This window comes from Nicotiana tabacum, chromosome 10, assembly GCF_000715075.1.
Source record: "Nicotiana tabacum cultivar K326 chromosome 10, ASM71507v2, whole genome shotgun sequence".
Taxonomy (NCBI): domain Eukaryota; kingdom Viridiplantae; phylum Streptophyta; class Magnoliopsida; order Solanales; family Solanaceae; genus Nicotiana; species Nicotiana tabacum.
The window spans coordinates 65,747,135-65,768,879 of NC_134089.1; the positions used below are offsets into that span (position 1 = coordinate 65,747,135).

General features: G+C 36.2%; 2 protein-coding genes and 1 long non-coding RNA gene across 3 annotated transcripts; 1 reads left to right on the forward strand and 2 right to left on the reverse strand.

Annotated features, from left to right (window-relative positions):
- Positions 1-1,023: 1,023 nt before the first annotated feature.
- LOC142165147 (uncharacterized) lies at positions 1,024-3,237 on the forward strand. Its single transcript, XM_075223766.1, has 4 exons — positions 1,024-1,346; positions 1,591-1,822; positions 2,995-3,051; positions 3,178-3,237. The coding sequence occupies exons 1-4, from the start codon at positions 1,024-1,026 to the stop codon at positions 3,235-3,237; spliced, it is 672 nt and encodes a 223-aa protein (XP_075079867.1).
- A 14,648-nt stretch (positions 3,238-17,885) lies between these two features.
- On the reverse strand, positions 17,886-19,184 carry LOC142164868 (uncharacterized). The gene is made up of 3 exons (XR_012695944.1): positions 18,821-19,184; positions 18,534-18,722; positions 17,886-18,189 (listed from the first exon to the last, which is right to left on the reverse strand). It is a non-coding gene; the product is annotated as an uncharacterized LOC142164868 (long non-coding RNA).
- Positions 19,185-19,285: 101 nt separating this feature from the next.
- On the reverse strand, positions 19,286-21,674 carry LOC107796738 (uncharacterized). Its single transcript, XM_075223767.1, has 7 exons — positions 21,506-21,674; positions 20,403-20,672; positions 20,234-20,330; positions 20,025-20,149; positions 19,864-19,936; positions 19,645-19,780; positions 19,286-19,453 (listed from the first exon to the last, which is right to left on the reverse strand). Exons 2-7 carry the CDS (start codon positions 20,590-20,592, stop codon positions 19,286-19,288), a joined length of 789 nt encoding a protein of 262 aa, XP_075079868.1. The 5' UTR covers positions 20,593-20,672; positions 21,506-21,674.
- Positions 21,675-21,745: the final 71 nt, after the last annotated feature.

Genomic DNA, 21,745 nt, shown 5'->3' on the forward strand with positions numbered 1-21,745 from the left:
TATTTCTGTTGGTTGGATTTTGTTCTTTATTTTTTCAATTACTTTTTAGTTTAAACGGTCGGGTGGAAGGGATTTGGGGTAATTCTTCTTCATAAAATTGTGAGTCTCCCAACTAGATTGGTCTTAGCTTAATATCCAATAATTGGTGATTTTTAATAAACTCTGCTTTGCCACTTCAGTTTCTTCTCTATCTCTTCTACTTTACCAAGTACACCATAATTTTTCAATTTTTGAAGCTTAAAATTCTTTTTAGGGATTGATTATTTGAAGTTAATGGTTAATTACTGTTATAATCGTTTAAGTGTTGATTATTTGTGCTTATACTTTTTGTTTAAACACTATTTAGTTATTTGTTTTAAAATTTGAAAACCCCATTATTGGTCTTTAGAAGGTGTTCAAAAAGACAGCGTGTGTTTCTTGATTTGGTGCTATTTGATTAAATTGGTGACTGGGGATCATTTGTGCAGGTATTTGGAGGTTTTATTTCAAATTTGAGATCATATGGAACAGATTCGAGGTGGTTCGATCAAAATTGGAATTACTAATTCGAAGAATATTTTGTTGAACAACACATAAAAATTATGCCAACCAGTAGACTTTGATGAATAATTTAATAGATAAGTCGATTGCAGATAATACAAAATTACACCAATCTGGTAGTTTGATGAACAATTTTAACAAGCACGAAATTGTGCTAGTGCATAGAGTTTGTGAATAATTAATAATAGGTAGAGTAAATATAACATAAACTCTATCGACTCCGATAGAGAAATCCCTGCAAAATTTGCATGGGTTTGGAGGTCATTTATTCAAAAACAAGAATAATATTTAAAGACCAGCTTTTATAGGGCCATTCCTGGCGACCATCCCTCACCAGCGAGTTGGACGGGTCAAATAATTATGAGTTAAATTTGACGCCACTACTTTTAGCTTGCCAACATCAACCTCAATCAAAATATTGATCTTAGTATTCATGATCCGTTCCTAGCACCTAATAAAATTAGTTCATACCCACGGTATTGCATGGAGAGGTATAAGAGGGCTAAGAAGGAGACGAAGTTAGCGGTTGCTGCGACTAAGGCTGCGGCGTTTGGGCGTTTGTATGAAGAGCTTGGGACCAAAGGCGGGGACAAGCAGCTATACAGACTAGCCAAGATGAGAGAGAGGAAGGCCCATGATCTAGATCAAGTTAAGTGTATCAAAGATGAGGAAGGTAAAGTTTTAATGGAAGAGGCTCAAATTAGACGAAGATGGCAGATGTATTTCCATAAACTCCTAAATGAAGAGGGTGATAGGGACATTGTGCTGGGCGACTTGGAGCACTCCGAGATGCGCAGGGATTTCGGGTATTGTAGCCCCGCATAAGAGTAGAAGAGCTTCGAGGAGGCTATGTGTAAGATGCACAGGGGTAGAGCTACCGGGCTAGATGAATTACCTGTGAAATTTTGGAAGAATGCGGGTAGGGTAGGTTTGGAGTGACTCATTAGGCTGTTCAATGTCATTTTTAGGACGAAGAAGATGCCCGATGAATGGAGTTGGAGTACAACGATTCCTCTGTATAAAAATAAGGGCGATATCCAATAATTATAGGGGGATTAAGCTGCTAAGTCATACTATAAAAGTTTGGGAAAAGATGGTTGAAGTAAGGGTGAGGACCAGTGTGTCCATTCCTGAGAACCAGTTCGCTTTCATGTCGGGCCGTTTGACTATGGAAGCCATTCACATTGTGAGGAGATTGGTGGAGCGATACAGGGAAATGAAGAAAGACTTGCACATGGTGTTCATTGACCTAGAGAAAGCATATGACAAAGTCCCAAGAGAGGTGCTCTGGTGATGCTTGGAGGCAAAAGGGATCCCAGTAGCCTACATTAGGGTGATTAAGGACATGTATGATGAAGCTAAGACTCGGGTTAGGGCAGCGGGAGGAGACTCGAAACACTTTCCGGTTATGATGGGGTTGCACCAGGGATCAACTCTTAGTCCATTCCTATTTTCCTTGGCGATGGATGTGTTGACGAGACACATTCAAGATGAGGTGCCATGGTGTATGTTATTTCCTGATGACATAGTTTTAATTGACGAGACACGGGGTGGTGTTAACGAGAGGCTGGAAGTTTGGAGGCAGACCCTAGAATCTAAGGGTTTCAAGTTGAGCAGGACCAGCACGGAATTCTTGGAGTGCAAGTTCAGCAACGGTACCCAAGAAAGATGTAGAGGTGAGGCTTGATACGCAAGTCATCCCCAAGAGAGGTAGTTTCAAGTATCTTAGATCTATAATACAAGGTAACGGTGAGATTGATGAAGATGTCACGCATCGTATCGGAGTAGGATGGATGAAGTGGAGGCTCGCTTCCGGTGTCTTGTGTGATAAGAATGTGCCGCTGAGACTTAAAGGTAAGTTCTACAAGGTTGTAGTTAGACCGACTATGTTGTATGGAGCAGAGTGTTGGCCATTTAAAAACTCTCCTAACCAGAAAATAAAAGTAGCTGAGATGAGGATGTTAAGGTAGATGTTTGGGCATACCAGATTGGATAAGATTAGGAATGAAGTTATTCGAGAAAAGGTGAGAGTGGACCCCGTGGAGGATAAGATGCGTGGGGTCAAGGTTGAGATGATTCGAGCATGTTAAGAGGAGAAGTATAGAAGCCCCAATTAGAAGATGCGAGCGGTTAGCCTTAGTGGGTAGCAGGAGGGGTAGAGGTAGGTCTAAGAATTCTTGGGCAGAGGTTATTAGGCGGGACATGGTGCAGCTGGAGCTGACTGGGGACATGGCCCTAAACAGGAGGGTGTGGAGGTCAAAGAATTAGGGTAGAAGGTTCGTAGGTATTCGAGCGTTTCTCTTTGTCTTACTCAGTTCGCTAGCATTAGTGTTCGTATGATATCTTTTATTCATAGATTGCTGTTACTATCTAGAGTTTGACTGCATTCTTGGATTTAATATTATTTCATCTTGCTGTTATTCCTACTTGTTGCAATTACCTTTTCTTTTTCAGTTGTTCTCTAGTCGAAGGTCTATCGGAAACAGCCTTTCTGCCCTTCCAGGGATAGGGGTAAGGCTGCGTATATCTTACCCTCTCTAGACTCCATTTATGAGAAGCTACTGGGTTTGTTGTTGTTGTTGTTGTATATTTCTTGACTAATTTTATCAAAATATCTGTTATCTTCCACCAACATAGGTATCAGATAACGCTGTCAAACTTAGCTTGGACAGAGGGAAAAGATTTACAGACATATGAGATGAAAGTGTTACATAAGAGAACTACTAATTCCTTGTTGAATTATGTTCGACAAAATATTGCTGTTAAGTGAATGATGCTAATTATCATAGCCGCTTCACGTGCAGATGCACTTTTGTAACAACGAGGTGGAAAGAACTCTTGAGCAAGTATGATATACTTCATATGACTAACTTAAAATTTTGTATCCACTTTACCAGAAACACTCATGGCTAGATATCGGATATTAATCCGATATCGAGCCTATGAGGAAAAAAAGCATAAATGCGCACACAGATACTGTTCATTCTTTCCGTTAGTGATATTCACGAAATGCATGTTTTGAGCTTCTGTTGAACAAAGTTCATTAGTCATACCATGTATTCTATAAATCTCGATTTTTCTAAACTCAAATAGTAAAAGGAAAATTAAACTTCTATCTACAAAATCTTTTAAACATTTTCTTGCCATCTCTTCTTTCATTTTCTTCTCCTTTACCTTTAGAAATCCTTCAGCAGCCCATAATTTCACAAGCCTATTAAAAAAATCTATTCATCCTCCGAAAAGATAGCATAATAGAGAAAGCACATGTTTAGGTGATGAGGCAAGTGATGAATACTCAAAGCGAGCATTCTCTCTCATGCATTGTACGTTGAGAATGTACTACAACAACAACATACTCAGTATTATCCTACACTGTGGGATTTGAGGAGGGTAAGTGCATGGACGAAACTACATTCACTTTAGGGTGGTCAATTGACCACCATTCGTCGGAAAATAATACGGTATATATAGGTAAATTATTAAGTCTTTGTTGGCAATTTTTTTTCACTTCGTTCAAGTTTGAAGACCCTTGGAAAAATTCTTGGCTTCATCACTGGTAGTGTGTACGCAGACCTTACCCCTACCTTGTGAGGATAGAGAGGCTTTTTTCAATAGACCATCGGCCCAGGAAAGTATAAGCACCACATTAATGAAAATATAGACAAGAAGGGACAGTACCAAAAAATCATATAAAAGCAGAATAAAAATAACAAGATAGTAAGGTTGTTTCCAATAATCACTATGCATTGTACATCGAGAATGTATAATGATTAAATTTTTATTAATTACTCATAATCAAGTGATAAACTAATATGAGAATTAGGGGTGTACTGTCACGCCCCAAACCTAGGGGGCGTGGCTAGCACCCGATGTCTTACTGGCCCGAGCAAAGAACTCTGTAACTCATGACTGTTCGATCAAAACGAGAACATACATTGGTTGGGTTGACTGAACTAATTCCTTTTGTAACTATCATGGTCCAACATGGTCACAACTTATAATATACAATTGTAAGTGGGCAAACATTGTATCAACGATCTATCGTACTTAAAATATGAATACACACGGAACGTCAAGGACTCTGACATACTGTACATAATGAACCTGTGTATACAAAGCCTCTAAGAGTATTCGGCATCAAATGAGACAAGGCCCTGGTCTACCCACAAGTCTGTAGCAAAACTCTGACACAATGACTTATAGACTTGGCTGCACTCCGAATGAAGTGGATTCTTACCGATCCTTTACTGAATGCTAACCTCGTATATTATGAGGGCTCGTCAAACTGATTACCTACACCTGCAACATTCACAACAAGAAGGACGCCAGTACTAATACTATACTGAGTATGTAAGGCAGAATTGAGACATAATAATAATTAACATTAATGAGAGAGATATAAGAATCAACCTGACCCTCTGATGTGCCACCGAATATGCATACTAATTATACTTATATATAATGCCTCTTTTTGGGACTACTATCCATATCGTAACATGACTTCCCAACTAATCAGTGGTAACTGCCCGATCGGCCGTAGCTCGATGGTAATTGCATGATTGCCCGAGCGGCCGTAGATCGGTAGTAAATGAAGATGCATGACTGCCCAACCGGCCGTAGCTCGGTAGTATATGCATGACTGCCGGACTGACCGTAGCACAGTGATAAATGAAGATGCATGACTGCCCAACTGGCTGTAGCTCGATGGTAAATGAAGATGGATGACTGCTCGACTGGCCGTAGCCGGTGGTAAATGAAGATGCATGACTGCCCAACCGATCATAGCTCGGTGGTAAATGAAGATGCATGACTGCCCAACCGGCCGTAGCTCGGTGGTAAATGAAGATGCATATAACAATACAATATGAACATTAACATAACACAGACCTACTCGAGGCCTCAAATCACACATAACAACATTGAAACGATAAATCACACCTCAAATCAAGCTTTATGAACTTTCAACTTCCAAAACTCGTGCTGAACCATATCAAATCAATCCAGAATGGACTCAAATTTTTCACACAAGTCCCCAAATGACATAAAGAAGCTATTTTAATTCCTGAAACTATGATCCGAACCCGATATCATCAAAATTAACACCCGGACAAACTTATGAACATTCCAAACCTTCAAATTGCCATCTTTCACCAACTAGAGCCGAAACCTTCAAGAAATATCCAAATGCAAATCCGGGCGTACGCCCAAGTCCAAAATTATCATCCGGACCTAACGGAACTATCAAAACTTCGATCCAAGATCAAATACTTAAAAATCAAACTTGGTCAACTCTTCCAGCTTAAAGCTTCCTAGTTTAGAATCATTCTTCCAAATAATTTTCGAATCACCTAAAAACCAAAACCGTCGATACACACAAGTCATATTACATCATATGAAGCTACTCAAGACTTTAAACATCTGAATGAAATGCAAATACTCAAAACAACCGATCGGGTCATTACATCTGTGACACCAAATCTTGGGAGGTTGTGCGAACAACGTTTAGTTTTAGACTTATTTATATATATTTCTAAATTTTACTCTTACTCTATATTATTATGTTGTTAACGGTTAGACTAGTTTCCTTATTCATTGTTAAGTGTCGGCCTTAACAAGTGATGTTAGACATCATCACGCATTCGTTGATTAGGATTTTGGGCTGTGACATTAGGTCATGCGACGTGGCAGGCGTTTAGCGTGCAGGTGAAGAAACCTATGGCTAGAGGTAGGCTTCATAGACTCAGAGTACAAGCTCTGTTGATTTCATCCCAGCGGTAGCAATCCTTCTAAGACTCTCATATCTTTTCCATACATTAGTAGTTATCTCCGGGAAATGCCCTATAGACTTATGTACTCAGACTTGCAATTAGAAGCTCATGTCTTCGTTAGTGGATTCAGTTATCAGATATGTTAACGTTTATGTTAGAATTGCATTTTTAGATGATTATTATCTTAAGAACTATTTATGAATTTCTTGAGTATGATGTTCAGTTTAGACTTTCAGCTAGTTAGAACAGGAGAGGTTAGGTAGGTCGGCTGTCATCACGTTCCACCCGAATTTTAAGGCGTGACATCTTCCAAACTTATATGTAATAAGTACAATATACATAACAATGCTTACTATTAACCATAGGTTTGATTTAGATATAATATTTATTATGAAACAATTGTTTATTCAATTTTAACAAAGTTTTAAATAGATCATATATTAGTCTGTATCTTTTGCTTATATAGTAGATGATTTAGTGTATAGAGTTTAGCTTATACACGGAAGATTAAATCATCGATTCTTATAAGTATAAAGTTTGAGTTCACAATCTAATGATGAAATTGGACAAACAACCATTAGGAATGATTGTAGCACAAGATTAAATATAATTTATCTTGATTGTGGGAATGGTTTAATTCCAACTTCTTGTGCTAGTACATTTTGTATGTATTGAACGGACCAAGTAGAGATAAGTATTTTATACCGACTTAATAAAATAAACTCTCTAGCCATTAAATGTACTTATACTCTTAATCTTGATATAATTATTATTAGTTGTGTACATTATTATTATTTTGATTTATTAAAAGGCGAGATTCTTTCGTGAGTCAATATGCCTGGTAGATTGGATAATAATAATGTACATTGGCAAGATAATAGTTAGTTGACGGAATCCATGTCTCGGTTTAGAGATTGATGATACACTTTTATGAAAGCTTATAAGTTTTCATGTGTAAACCCGGCCGGTGGATTTTATATCCGACACATGAAATAAGTTAAGCGAAAGTCTAAAGGAAGTAATCAACAAATTAAATCGTCAATAATTTTAATTCAATTGATTAGTATCTGAATCTTAACATGGGGAGTTAAATAAGATTTAATGGATGAATTTCAAAATTGAATAAGGAGTGCAATTACGAATTTTTAGTGGAATAATTCGTAATTAATTATGGTGGATATTAATTTCAAAAATTACAAATTAATTCCATAATTGGAAGCCTTGTTAATTAAATTTTGCGGTCCCTACTGTGCGTAAATAATAGAAAATAAAGGATTCCTTTTTCTGCTGGAAAAGAAAACCCAACAAGTTTTGGAAAAAGGGTTTTAACCCTTAAAACTTGTGCTATAAATATATAAGGTTTTCCACCTAGAGGTGAGAGCACATGGCGGCCGAATTTCAGCCCCTTTTCCTTAGAAAATTTCGCCCACACGAAATTGCTATTTCTGGGTATTATTTGGATAATACAGTAGAAGACTGTGAAATGTTCGGAGACCGTGATCGTGCGGGTGGTGGAGAATTCATTGAGTTGCTGTGGAATTGAAAGCTCACGTGATAAAGGAGCTTTGTTCACGCTTCAAGAGTTAACCCATGAAATCTTATTTATGCTAGTTATCTAGATTACATGTGATTTTGATACTGAGATTGCTTCCGCAGTTTGTTATAATCCATCACCTTGTACAATCAAATTTACTCTAATCTCAATAAAATGATATAAATAGAACAAGATAAAAGATACTTTAGAACTCTATAAGCTCACACTTCAAGGAAACTGTGTTGCATGCCCAACAACACATGTCCTAACATTGTGTTGCATCCCAGGAATCCTTTTTCATTTGTGTCTTTGCTTCTTTTTCTTTTTGTTTAGATGTTCAAAAGAGTCACAACCTTATTGTGATTTAAATTTGTTGTTTATGAGAAATTAATTTTTTAAGATTTTAAAATATGCAAGACTTACTATTGCTTTTTGTCTGAATGATAATTTTAATCGTGAATTACTTTTTCACGATAATATTATATTATTCAGTTGAGCATAACTACTGCCATACTTTTTTCTTTTGTGGATATTGCATATTCTTTCTTTTTTTAATATTTATTTTGCCAGAAAGTTGTTTATAGGATAATCTCTCACCCTTTTGACACTTCCATTATAATTTATGTGTTTAATCAGGGGTGATGTAGTATCAACCTTACGGGTTTATTCAAACTTAGTCAAACATTAACTTTTGAACTTTGTATATCAAATGGACTGTGGTAGAATTCAAATTCGAGCTGATAAAGGTCGAATCCAAATTTCGCCCTTGTGTTCAACTGTAATTTAATTAAATGAACCAAAATAAACTTCTGAACCCATTTTTGATACTTGTCAATAGATGATACTTGCTTTTATTTATTTTTCACTTCAACAAACTTCCTTTTTTCGTTTAGAAAGTAGTGTCTTCCGCCACAATGTTGAAACATTTTTTCATAACCTTGCCAAGTGCAGAGAAATAAGTTTTTGACGTTTTTCCTTCTTTGTATTTCACTATAAGAATTATATTTGGACATTTAGAAAGTGTTCTTACAAATTTTAAAAATGAATCATAATTCGACAGGTTTTTCCTTTTTAAGTTTTGTTGTTATTCCAATTTTTCCGAAAAAACAGAACCTCATGAGTACTTTTTTTTCCCGGTCAACGGGATAATATATTAACTAGTTAAACAAAAGGGGTTACGATGCCTTGGGAGTTACTGGGTACCTTAAGTCCCCCATAGATGCAAAGTTTTGCATAATTGTACTTATATTGCAACCCACAAAAGTTTTAGGTAGTTCAGTTCCTAGGGTGTCTGCCCAAAATACATCATTACATCGGAGGAACTGCTAGAGATATTGATTTGTTCAAAAAAATTTCCTTGGCTGCTTCCTTCGCCAGTGCATCAGCTACCCTGTTTTGCTCCCTGTATGAGTGCCTCACTACCACGCTGCCTATCCTTTGAATCAGTAATCTGCATTCACAAATTAGGGAGTCAAATATTAGATTTCCATTCAACAACATATTGATTACTTCTGCTGAATCAGTGTCTACTTGTAGCGGAACTAAGTTGTTTAGTTCTGCTAGTTGTAGGCCTCTGATGAGGGCTCTAAATTCAGCTCCTGTGTTAGTTGTTTGGGGTAAGTTTTCCATGAAGCCCAACATCCAACTTCCGTTATGGTTTCTGAAGATGCCCCTAGCTCCATCCATTCCTGGGTTGCCCTTTGCTGCACAATCAGTGTTTAATTTGTAGGAGCCTCTTGGTGGTGGAGTTCATTTAAGCATGATTTGGTGGGTGCATTGTTGTGAAATATTATTATTAAGGACATGATACTCAGTAGCTTTAGCAATGGTGTTATTAGCATTGATGGATTCTTTTTTGTTATTGAACACATTAGTATTCCTTGCTAGCCAAATGTGCCAGAGACAGTAGGGAATGAGATTCTCCTAGTTAAGGTAGTCATTGTACTTTACACCTTTAAGAGTTGTCAAAACTGTTTGCCAAAGGTGACTACAACTGAGAGGATTGGAGGGTGATGGGGCTGAAGATATTGAGCGGATGACACTCCAAAAGTGGACAGCATTGGGGCATAGGAAGAAGATGTGGTCAATATCTTCTTGTTCAAAACAACAAAAATGGCACTGGGTGGGGCAGTTTATTCCAATAGAGTGTAAAAAGCTCCTGCTGGGTAGTCTTTTGTGCGTTAGGAGCCAGGTAAAGTACTTTATCTTGTTTGGGGTTTGGAGTTTCCAGATCTACTCAAAGTGGTCCTCTTCTCCAGGAGAATGAGCTTGTGTACTTTTGCTTATGATGGAGTATGCAGAGCTGTTGGTGAATTGCCCATTGGTTGTGATGCCCTATATTAGATTATCTTCCTTAGTGGCTACCCTAGGAATAAACACAACCTTAAGGAGGTTTTGGATATGGGGAGGGAGGTCAAATGACAGGGTTGATGTGTCCCAAGTGCCCATATTGTGGATTGTTTTCACTTTAATTTGGAGGTTATTCTGGGTTAGGGGTCCCTCTATCAAATGCCTGAGGGCAGGCTGATTAGGAATCCAGGTGTCATTGAAGAAGCTGACCCTATCTCCTCTATTAACTACCCATTTACTGGCTTTGCTACATGTCTCCCAGCCTTTTAGTAAGCTCTTCCAGGTAGGTGATTTATTGTTCCCATGGTGTCTCACAGCCTGAGCAGGTCTGGACATGTTGCAATTTTTGTGGATAAGGACTCTAGCCCAAAGGTTGTTGGTATTCTTGTAAGTTCTCCTTGCTAGGTTTGCTAAAACAACTTTGTTTTTAAAACTAGCTTTTTGCAGCCCTAACCCTCCCTCAGCTTTTGTTTTAGTAACTACATCCCACTTAATCAAATGAAGTTTTTTCTTTTTAGGGGTGGTACCCCAGAGGAAGTTCCTCTGAATTCTATCAATTTGATTTGTTATTTTGGTTGGCAGTGTAATGTATTGCATTACATGGTTTGGGATGGTGCCTAGGGTGGTTTTTGCCAGGACAGTTCTCCCAGCCATGTTGAGGAATCTAGTTTTCCAACCAGCCAACTTGTGTTGCATATTATCAATGATGAACTGGAAATCTGAGGCTGATTGTTTTTTTGTGAAAGATTGAAAAACCAAGATACTTTCCAAAGGAGGTGGTGTGTTTGATGGATAGGAGGTTGGAGAGTTGTTGGGAGGTATCTTGGGTAGTATTTGAGGAGAACAGGACTCTGGATTTGGCTAGGTTTATTTTTTGTCCTCACTGGTTGTTGAAGCTATGTAATATGGAAATGATTATAGTACAGTTCCTGATGTTACCTTTAGCAAAGAGTATGAGGTCATCTGTAAAGAAAAGATGGGAGATTTTTGGTCCAGACCTACTTATGTTGATAGGGTGCCATTGGTTTTGCATGACTGCCTTGTCAATGGATCTGGATAGCCTTTCCATACACAGAATGAACAGGTAGGGTGACATAGAGTCCCATTGTCTGATGCCTCTTGAAGGGTTGAAAGGATCAGTTTTCCCCCCATTGACAAGGATTGAGATGGAGGAAGTACTTATGCAGGACATGATGAGTTTGGACAGACCCTTAGGGAAATTGAAGGCATCTAGGGTGTCTCTGATAAAAGACCATTCCAGCCTGTCAAAGGCTTTCTCAAGGTCTATTTTTAAGATCATATTGGCACTCCTTCCGTTCATTTTTCTGAAGTGGTTGATGTATTCTTGGACAATGATGGCATTGTCACAGGCTCTTCTATTGGTTAAGAAACTAGCTTGGCTTGGTCCTACGATGAGGTGCAATATAGGTTTGATCCTATTCACTATTATTTTTGTGATAGTTTTGTAGATAGTGTTGCAAAAACCAATGGGTCTGAAGTTTTTTACCGTTGAAGCTAGACATTTAGGGATTAGGCACAAGAGGGTTTGATTCATGGTGTTATCCATGGAGCATGTGCTAAAGCATTTTTGGCAGAATTCTGTGACAGAGTCCCCAACAATGTTCCAGTATTTTTGGTAGAAGAATGGGTGGAGGCCATCAGGTCCTGGTGATTTGAACGGTTTGCTGGAGAAGACAACCCTTTTTATTTCACTCATATGGAGGGGCCTGTCTATGAAAGCCTTGTGGCTTTACTGTAGGGTAGGTCCCAAACACATGGACAAATGAAACCACTACTAAATCTAACACCAATTCTGAGCCTAAAGAGGAAATCCGCTCCCCCACAAGTGCCAAGTCTACCAAACCAATCGAGCCCTCAAGAGGGAGCTCACCAATCACCCACGTTCCCAATGATAAACTACATCATATGGAATGTTAGGAGTGGTAATAGTGCCGAATTCAAAAGGCACTGCACATAGATGGTGAGGATGCACAAGCCAGCGATGTTAGTCCTTCTTGAAACTAAGATGGCTGACCATCAGACCTTGGCCCAGACACTAGACTTTGATATGATCATTCGATCCCTTGCGGTTGATCTTTCTGGAGGAATCATGTTCATGTGGACGGAAGATCTTGTAGCTGTGGAAGAGGTGGCCACCCCCCCCCCAAGGTATTCACGCAATGGTGAAGGTAAGACCTAATCACCCACCTTGGCTTTTTTCAGCTATCTATGCTAGCAACATCTTAGCAGAAAGAAAACTCCTATGAGAGCAGCTTATCACCATCTCTAATACATTAGGAAATAACTGGTTCATAGGTGGAGACTTCAATGAAGTCTTGAAGGCCAGGGACAAGTTTGGGGGTAACCATATCAACCTGAGCCGCAGTAACTTATTTTGAAACTGCATAAATAGGTGTCATTTAATCGACCTAGGGTATAAGGGAAGTAAATTCACATGGACTAACAAAAAGTATTCTAGCAGAACTTCTCTAATCCTAGAAGGAATTAATAGGTGTTTTGCCAATGAAGGTTGGATTGAACAGTACCTTGAGGCAAGTGTTCAGCACCTACCTAGGACCCACTCAAACCACTGTCCTTTAAAGATTCAAATGGAAGGGCCCCCAAGCAATAAACCATCTAGGCCCTTCAGATTTGAAACAATGTGGGCTAGCCACCCTCCCTTCCCTAGCATCATCAATCAAGCCTTCTCTGGCCAAACCCCCTACTCCAATCCACTGCCAAATTCAAGGATCTGGCAATAGAATGGAACCAACAAGTCTTTGGAAAAATTTTCCATAAAAAGAACAGACTCCTGGCCAGAATCTATGGCATTCAAAAGTCCCCCAACTACCATCTCAGTAGCTTCCTCCAAAAGCTTGAAACAGACCTTAATGAGGAGCTAAACAGTATCCTCAGGAATGAGGAAGACTTTTGGAAGCTGAAGTCCAAGATCAACTGGCTCAATGAGGGTGATGCCAGCACCAGATTTTTCCACACTTATACCTTTAATAGAAGGAGGAGAAACAGAATCCTCTCCCTCAAGGATGACAATGGCAACTGGATCAATGATCAAAAAGAGATTCAGTCAACTGGATTTAAAAGGATTAGTCCACATGGCATAAACTTTTGACTCAAGTAGAAACATAAAGGACATCACATTTGGTTAAAATCTTACTTCAGCTCTTGTCTCGAACGAAAGTTAATATGGGTGCACCAACTTGCACAAAATATTATTTTAAGTAGCTCCAAAAGAAACCACATAGTGACTTTAATCTTGATAAATTCCCATCCTTCCAAGTAGGCCACACGCAACAAATAGAACCTGTGCAATAGCAAATATGATGGCTAAATAATAGCCTGGAAAAATTATCCCTCGAGATATACTCAAGTCCAGAATAGGAAACTACAATTCTCTTAAGTAACCAAGTAATAATCAACAAAAATATTGCACCTCTAATCAATGGTTTAACGCAAAAATAAAAATACCAATACTAAAGAGAAAATGACATAGGTAATTACTTTTGTTGGTATCAAAATAACAATATTTGATAACAGGTAATTACTTTTGTTGGGGCTAATATTGGGGCCTACATATGATGGGAGAAATTAAAAAATAGCTAGATTTACAAGTGGTCGTTCAAAAATAGCCTAGCTTCAAAAGTAATCGAAATTTAACCACTTTTCATATAAAGATAAATATGAATGAAAACACTGTTCAAAATCCAAAAAAATACTTCAGCATAATATGCTGGAGTTCCAGTATAATATACTGGAACTCCAGTCTAATATACTGGAGTTCCAATATAATATACCGGTTCAGCATAATATACTGGAGTTTGGAGCACCGGTGCTCCAGTCTTCAGTATATTATACTGGAGCCAACAAAGTATATCGGTCCAACATAATATGCTGGAAGTTCATACACAGATGCACCGAACTCCAGTATATTATGTTGGACCGGTCTCTGTTGCAGCAAAATAGTAACTATTTTTCATTGACTTTGTAAACGCTGGCTATTTTTGAATGACCAATCCGAAAACTGGCTAGACCGTGCTATTTATTCTTTAAGGCCAGATGACAGTACTATTCTAAAAAAAATTTCAATAGCTGTGAAGATAGCTTACACGTATGGTGCTCTTCAACACCTATAAACAATTAAAAAAAATATTAAGTTTTTGTGTACATTATATAAGGTATAAAAACATCATTTTATACATATGATCAAGAGTTCCTTTTTTTTTTTTTAATTTTGCTTTTCAAATCAGCATGTTCGGGCCAAGTAGAGTATTTCCCCACTTTCCAGTCTAGTGGTTTTAGGCTTGAAGGAACAGGGGTCCTAAGCCTCACTAAAATTGTATTTTCTATTTCTTTGACATAGCCATTGTCCGTTTTACATATTCATTGATGAGATATCAAAAAATAAGATTTTTAGGTGTTGCAAATATTATAGTTAAAAAGTAATATGAAAGTAGGAAAGACATGAAAATCACTAACCTTAACCTCATCCAGGTTGACTCCATTTTCCTTGAGAAATGATAAAAGGCTGTCAAAACTATCATCATTTGGCCGATAACGCCCACTATATGATGAAATAGACTGAAAAGAATAAAATGTGAAAGCACAGCATAGAGCCAAGCTAAATGTTGTGAACAGTAATTGAGTTTAGCTTCCAAGCTACACGCATATGATTCAGGGGACACTACCTATATTATTTCTTACCTTTCATTTGCAAATAATACATCTTAGGTTTTGAAAACAGATATAAAATACAAAAGGGAAGGCAACCTTCTCTTCATATAGCTTCTACTTCTATATGCAATTATGGTTTAACAATCCAAATAAAGTTTGCAATGTGGTGTGACTGAACAATTTAAGTATACTAATTTGGACCAGAATTAGAATTTCAAGACATAAATATTGTTTCATAAATTTGAGAAGAAATGACTCGTGCTTTTTGGCAGCCCTCTATTTACATCTCATCATAGTTTCATTGTCAGGACTAATGTCATATGTAATGTAAAGGGAAAAAAATATTGGCCTAATTGCTTTAGTTTTTGAGCTATCGTATAACTATCTGACGCAACAGTTCAATACAATGACAACAAATATTTACCTTAAGTATCCCATCTATTACCCCTAGTCTTTCAGCTGCTAATGTATCCCCACCAGCAAGAAAGCTAGAATGATGATATATTCCTCTTTTCTTCTGAAAGGCATTAGAATAACAAACATTTCGCATTATTAAAAGAAAAACAAACCTTCTTTTTGTAGGATAATGATCAAAAAAGCATTTTTGCATTAACTTTTACCACCCACCTCGCCTGCATAGAGTTTTTTTGAGGTGCTCATTACAAAATTCATTTTGCCTATGGCAAACCATTGGTTGTATCAAGACGATTTCCAATATGCTTATGCGCAATTTTCTCTTCAGCCACTATATATTCATAATGTTCTCTCTCTTGAGAACATTAAGAAAACGATGAATAATTAGAGCTGCATGCTAATATCGAACAATGAAAGTAAGGAAATTATGTAGAGTTCACTCCTTCACTTAACAGACAAAAAGGATATATTGGCTCCTTTTTTAATCAAGGACAAAAGAAACATATGGAACATGCCATAAAGGTAATTAATATTAGTAGTGTATAATAGAGCAGATCATATATATAAAGAGAAACTAATGTCTGTGCATGGATATGAGAAGCCATTTGTATATTGATGCTAGAAATTATGATTTGCATTGCAATAGGTGACAAAGATTTTGCACATACTGGTCCAAGATACTTAATACATTGTTTCTAAAGCGTAGATCTTGGACATTCTTTGAGATCAACCTTTTTTCCATCTCCACGATTCCTACTTGGAAAAATCTTCAGAAGTTTAATGTGTTCCACATCTGCTTTGAGAAATAACAGTTTGGCTGCTTCATGTCTAACAATTGGATGCTTATTGATATCTTTAACAGACCTGGATAGTGCATCTCTAGTATTTTTGGTATGTAATTGACCCAATACATAATTGACTTCATGCTTTACTAAAGTAGTGTTTCAAGTTACAGATTCTTTATCGTGTCCACCATTGTTATAATGTGAAAACAGAACAGAATAACAATGATACATGCCTTGTTTTTCTTTAAAAAGAACGTACCTCAAGTCTTGGACAGGGTAAAAGCAGAAGGAGCAGATGGTCTGTGGATAGAAAGGGTGATAAAATCATTGTTCAAGAACCGTTATTAGTTCCTACATTCTTCAACTCTTTCATATGTCTGACAACCAGTTAATTTGTTTTTCTGAACTATTGAGCTGAAATTGTAGCCGAACTTCTTTATATCAGGAAAATATTTCTTTATAAACCAATTACATGAAGAGTGTGAAGAATAATAAGAAGAAAATGAACTGTAACGCACTTACATTCCGGATGTCATTAAATTTTAAGAGAATAGCACTATATTAAGAGTAATAACTTAATTAAGAAGCCGTGTTAGCAGTTATTTTAAGTCAAGCTGTCAAAGAGAAGAGCCATTCTTGATTTTTATGGGTAAAAAGGAAAAAACAAATACACAATCTAAAAAATAATGAGGCCTCACCAGCCAATGCCAACCACTTAGCCCAATAGCCTTTTTGACAACTCCCAGAAGCCCGACAAAACAATCTTGGTTTTGTTGTTTCCAGTTACAATAACTTTGGTGTGTCTCGGATGAACAGACAGTTCCTTATCACCACTCTCTTCACGGAAAGGCGATAACACCCGAGATGGACATAGTTGATTCTCCAGCATTTTGCACTTCTAAACAACTAACTAATCACAGTGAATCCAATGACGATAACAACAGAGATATTTGATAACAGGTAATTACTCTACCACCAAACTGCAGAGCTCTACATGATGAATAATCTTTTCTCCCTTGCTCCTCATTTCGATTAGATAACCAAAAAACAAATTTTCCTAGCCGTGAGAACAAATTAACAATTCGAACATTAATTGGAGAAGTCATCAGTAATGTATTAGTGATTTTGATCATACATTTCCTATCAAAGTAAGAAAGAACATAATCAAATAATGAAGTAGTAGAACTTAGGAGTAAGCATATTGAGAAAGAATTCTGTTGTATCACAACAGTAAAAGACAAACAAAAAAAATGAGTAGATCGATTAGCACTCAAAAAAATAAAATAAACCAAAAGATAAATTAAACCACACTTTCAATTTCCTCGCCGAGAATGGATTCAGTCAGTTTCCTTTTTTTCCATATATTGACGCTGCATTTTATAATAAAAGCATTTCTTTCCTGCTCCTCAATAACAGTTGTACAATTGACACCTAAACTCTATCTCCATGACTCATACTATGACATGTAAAAGTGGTTGTTGCATTTCATCTCTTAGTAGTGAGTTCCAGGTTTATCATATTCTATTGGGACTACTTTAGATGTATGAAATTATTTTTGTAATTGCATTGAATGTTACTGGCTTACTGCTACTATGATGTAATCGAATTTGAAGTGCTAACAATGCTGCCTCATCATCAGCACCTTTAATGTCATGCCATAAAAGTTCAGTTAACTTGAAGTAACTAACGTGTTGCATCAAAAACCTTAATAGAAAGATTGAAATAACTACTAATTAAATTCATGATTAATAAAGATGAATGTAGATCAATATTTAGACGATTCGTCTCCACATATAATTTGCGCAAATAATAAAAATCTTTACTTTTTTAATTGCATAACTAAAGGCATTTCAGTAGCCAGTCATAGATTCTTTTCCTTTTTAACGACTCTGTGAATCTTGTTGCTAGAGAGTTGAGAATTGAAGTCATCATCTTGTCCTACTGTTGATGACTTATTAGCGGATGTACTCCTCTTGTCATACGTCTTCAAAGGAGATATTTTTGCATTGCAAGCATTACCATCTTCTAACACGGACGATCCACTTTCTGATACACTTTTCTCGATGAAAGTTTGTCAAACAGACTTCATCTCACTTTCGGCCATAACATCCTACAAAATAGTAAACATTTAATAGCAGTTGGAGAGCAATATTACCATTGATTGCATAATTTTGACTAAAAGTTTTTTAGCAAGTAATGTTAATTGGAGGGCGTATATAAGGTTCATGAACTGGATACCAGATGGACTGAAAATGCCTGAACCTGAGCTTATTTACCATGTGGGGTTGGACTCTGTTGTCTTTTTCCAAAATGTCTTGCTAGGGTATGTCTTTCTAATTATTGATATCACTTTTGGAGTCATAAATCAATATGCCTTGTGTTATCATATATGTGCCATTGCTTAATAACCACACTATTGATCAAGATAAAACCATACCAAATATTGATACTTACTACCAAGGCTGGTGGTAGTCCACCGAGAACATCACCTAGCCCACCAGTGTCTTAAACTAATATCTTTTTCATCTTCTTAAAAGAAAGGATAAGGAAGATCTCTCCATCTCATAAAAGTTTTAATTTCATGAAATTTACTCCGAAAAGCTTCTCTCCACTTGAGCTTTGTCCATCAAAAAACTGTGGATCCTGTTAAAAAACAAAGCCAAAAAAACATTCATCTTATGAGTGTAAAAGTATTTATATTTTAATTTTGTATTCATAGGTTTGTGAGTAAAAATGTTTACAGTGATAGTGTCGTCGAATTTGCCGTATTCCTCCAGAAGTTCATCATCATCAGTAATCTTAAGAAAATTGTAGATTTCGACTTGTGACTCAATATTCTCTTTCTTAACAATAACCTTGAACATGAATTTTTTATAAAGAATATCGTCCAGTTCAGTTAGATAAGAACAATCAGCATCCGCAATTGAGGTCTACACCAAATTTCAGAGGTTAGAAATATTATAATTGACAACTTAATTATGTTTAGTATTATACCTCAACTAATCCTTCCTTAAGTTCTTTTGCGGACTTCCCTATAAGTTGCATAGCATCGCGATTCCAAAGCAATAATGAGATAAAAGCGGTTCCATCCATAACACGAACTTGAAGCCTATACCTGCAACTCAATTTTGATTAACTTTATGCATATTTTATATATATATATATATATATATATATATATATATATATATATATATATATATATACTAGTAATTACCTGTGAGTAATAGAACATGCTTCTTCTTGCATTTCTTACAAAAGTATGTAGTACCAACTTTGTCAACCTTTCTAGTACACTTGTTGCATGCCAAGTATGACCATCCCCGGTCAAGTTCCAAATTCACCAATTTTTCCGCAATCCAATAGCTACAGTCCTATTTAACATAAAGAAAAATTATTGTAAATGCAAAATAAAATATAAGGTACATATAATATTATAGTAAATTAAACTCATTTGCATGCACTGAACTAAATAATTATTTTAAACAATACAATTTCTTTGTCATTGTAAATGCAAAACAGAAAACATAAGGTAAATAAAATTGTAACATTAAATTAAACTCACCTGCGTACACTGAACTAAATTCCTAATAGTTTTAAACAATACAATTCCTTTGTCTAACTCATCTCTAACAGAGTAACTTTGCTGTGAACTTGTCTGAGTGATCCGCTCAAAGTTTGATTGATGTACTGCCAGAAACCTGCATAAGTCGAAAATTGTTATTTGTCAATACAATTTTTATATTTTTTGTACATATAGAAAAGGAATATACACTTGACAAACCTGGATTTAAACTCAGTTGATTGCGGCATCGTAGGATTAATCCATATCTTTGTCTGATACCAACAGCTACACACTGAGTAATTACATGTGTATCAGATTTACTATAATTATAAATCTGACTATAAACTAAAATTGAAAAATATATGTAATTAATGGTAAACCTCGAAATTTTTGAGCTTTCATATGTTGGAAAACAACAATCAAAGGTTCATCAGTAGATTCATTCAAGTGATGTTGAATTTGATCCACAAGTTCACTCCATAAGGTTGCCAAAATCCTGTTCCTCCTATACGTTTTATGGTAAAACTTAATCAACAACAATATAGGTAGTTTTATTGTAAAGTATTGTTTTTATTTCTGAATGACTCACTGATCATCCTCGAGTACAAAATTAATAAAGACACTTTTGTCGTCTCCTTGTTTGTAGGTCTTAACATCTTCATAGGTCACAACCTGGCCAACAACATCTATAAATATAAAAGTTAGTAACATAGATTTACAAAATCTACTATTTGAATAAAAAGGAAAAGAAGAATTACCGAATAATTCTGTCTCATCGACATTATGTTGATTTGTTAGTTGGTCAAAAGGACGCAAGTTAAAGATGTTCATATGAAATGAAGGATCAGTTATTTCCTCAACAAATGTCTTTTGTGTAAATGTCAGCCTCAGGTTGTGTGTCGTAGTCCTCAACTTCAAATTATTTGGTCCGACAACAAAGTAGCTCATACGATATAAGCGAAGTTCCTATATCTTGTTCCTAAAAAACTTAACAACATACTTTCTGATTGAAGCATGTATACGATCACCTGACAAAATCATATTCCTTATTAGTGCAGAATTATGAAGCCAATATTAAGAGAAAGAAAAATGAATACATGTAGTACACATATTTCATATATAGGCGTAGTTTATGTATATTCATCCGATGATAGTCTAAGCAAGGCAACCAATATGTAATATATATGCCGGTTTTTTATATTTTGAACAAAATAGATGTTATTAAGTATAAAACTGCAAAATATGTGAGTTTTATATGTATATATTATGGCAAGCACTGCCTAAAGTTTTCCTCAACGTTTGAAGTCAAAAAACAGAATGCTACAGTTTCTTCTATTTCAGTTAAAGAACACTTTTGGTTGGAAGTGAAATTATTAAAGGAACTTCCTAGATAGTTGAGTAATCCGGAAGAAAGAATATTGATTGTGAAGCCAACATTAAGATACAGAAAGATGAATACTTGTACTAAACATATTTCATATATAGGTTGAATTTCTGTATGTTCATCCGATGATAGTCTAAGCAAGGGAACCAATATGTAATAGCTGCCAATTTTTTATATTTTGAACAACGTAGATGTTATTAAGTACAATACTGCAATATAGGTGAATTTTATATATATCCATTATGACAATCACATCCTAAAGTTTTGTTCAACGTTTGAAGTCAACAAAACAGAATGCTAGAGTGCTTCCATTTCAGTTAAAAAACTCTTTCTCGGATTGATTTGATTATCTGTGATGTGAGTTTCAACTGATTTTTCTAAGTAATCAGATTTGTAGTGATATGACTGGTACATGCTTTCACCGTTCACTGATATGCATAAAGTAAGTAAAAGAATGAAGCAAAAATAACATGTTACCTTCGAATCTTGTAAAACCAATTCAATTGAAAGTGATATTTTCGACTTAAATCGATCAGGGATTACCCACATTCGAACGACTCTAACTTTGATATTCCATTGCATCGAGTTGCCTAAAATTTGTTTGATATCATGAAGTTATGCAGCGATAGTTGCAAAGCAATTTTAATCAAACTCAGTAGATAAAATAGAAAGTTGAAAAGGATTCAAAAATATAAAGCGCATAAATCAATCAGTTAT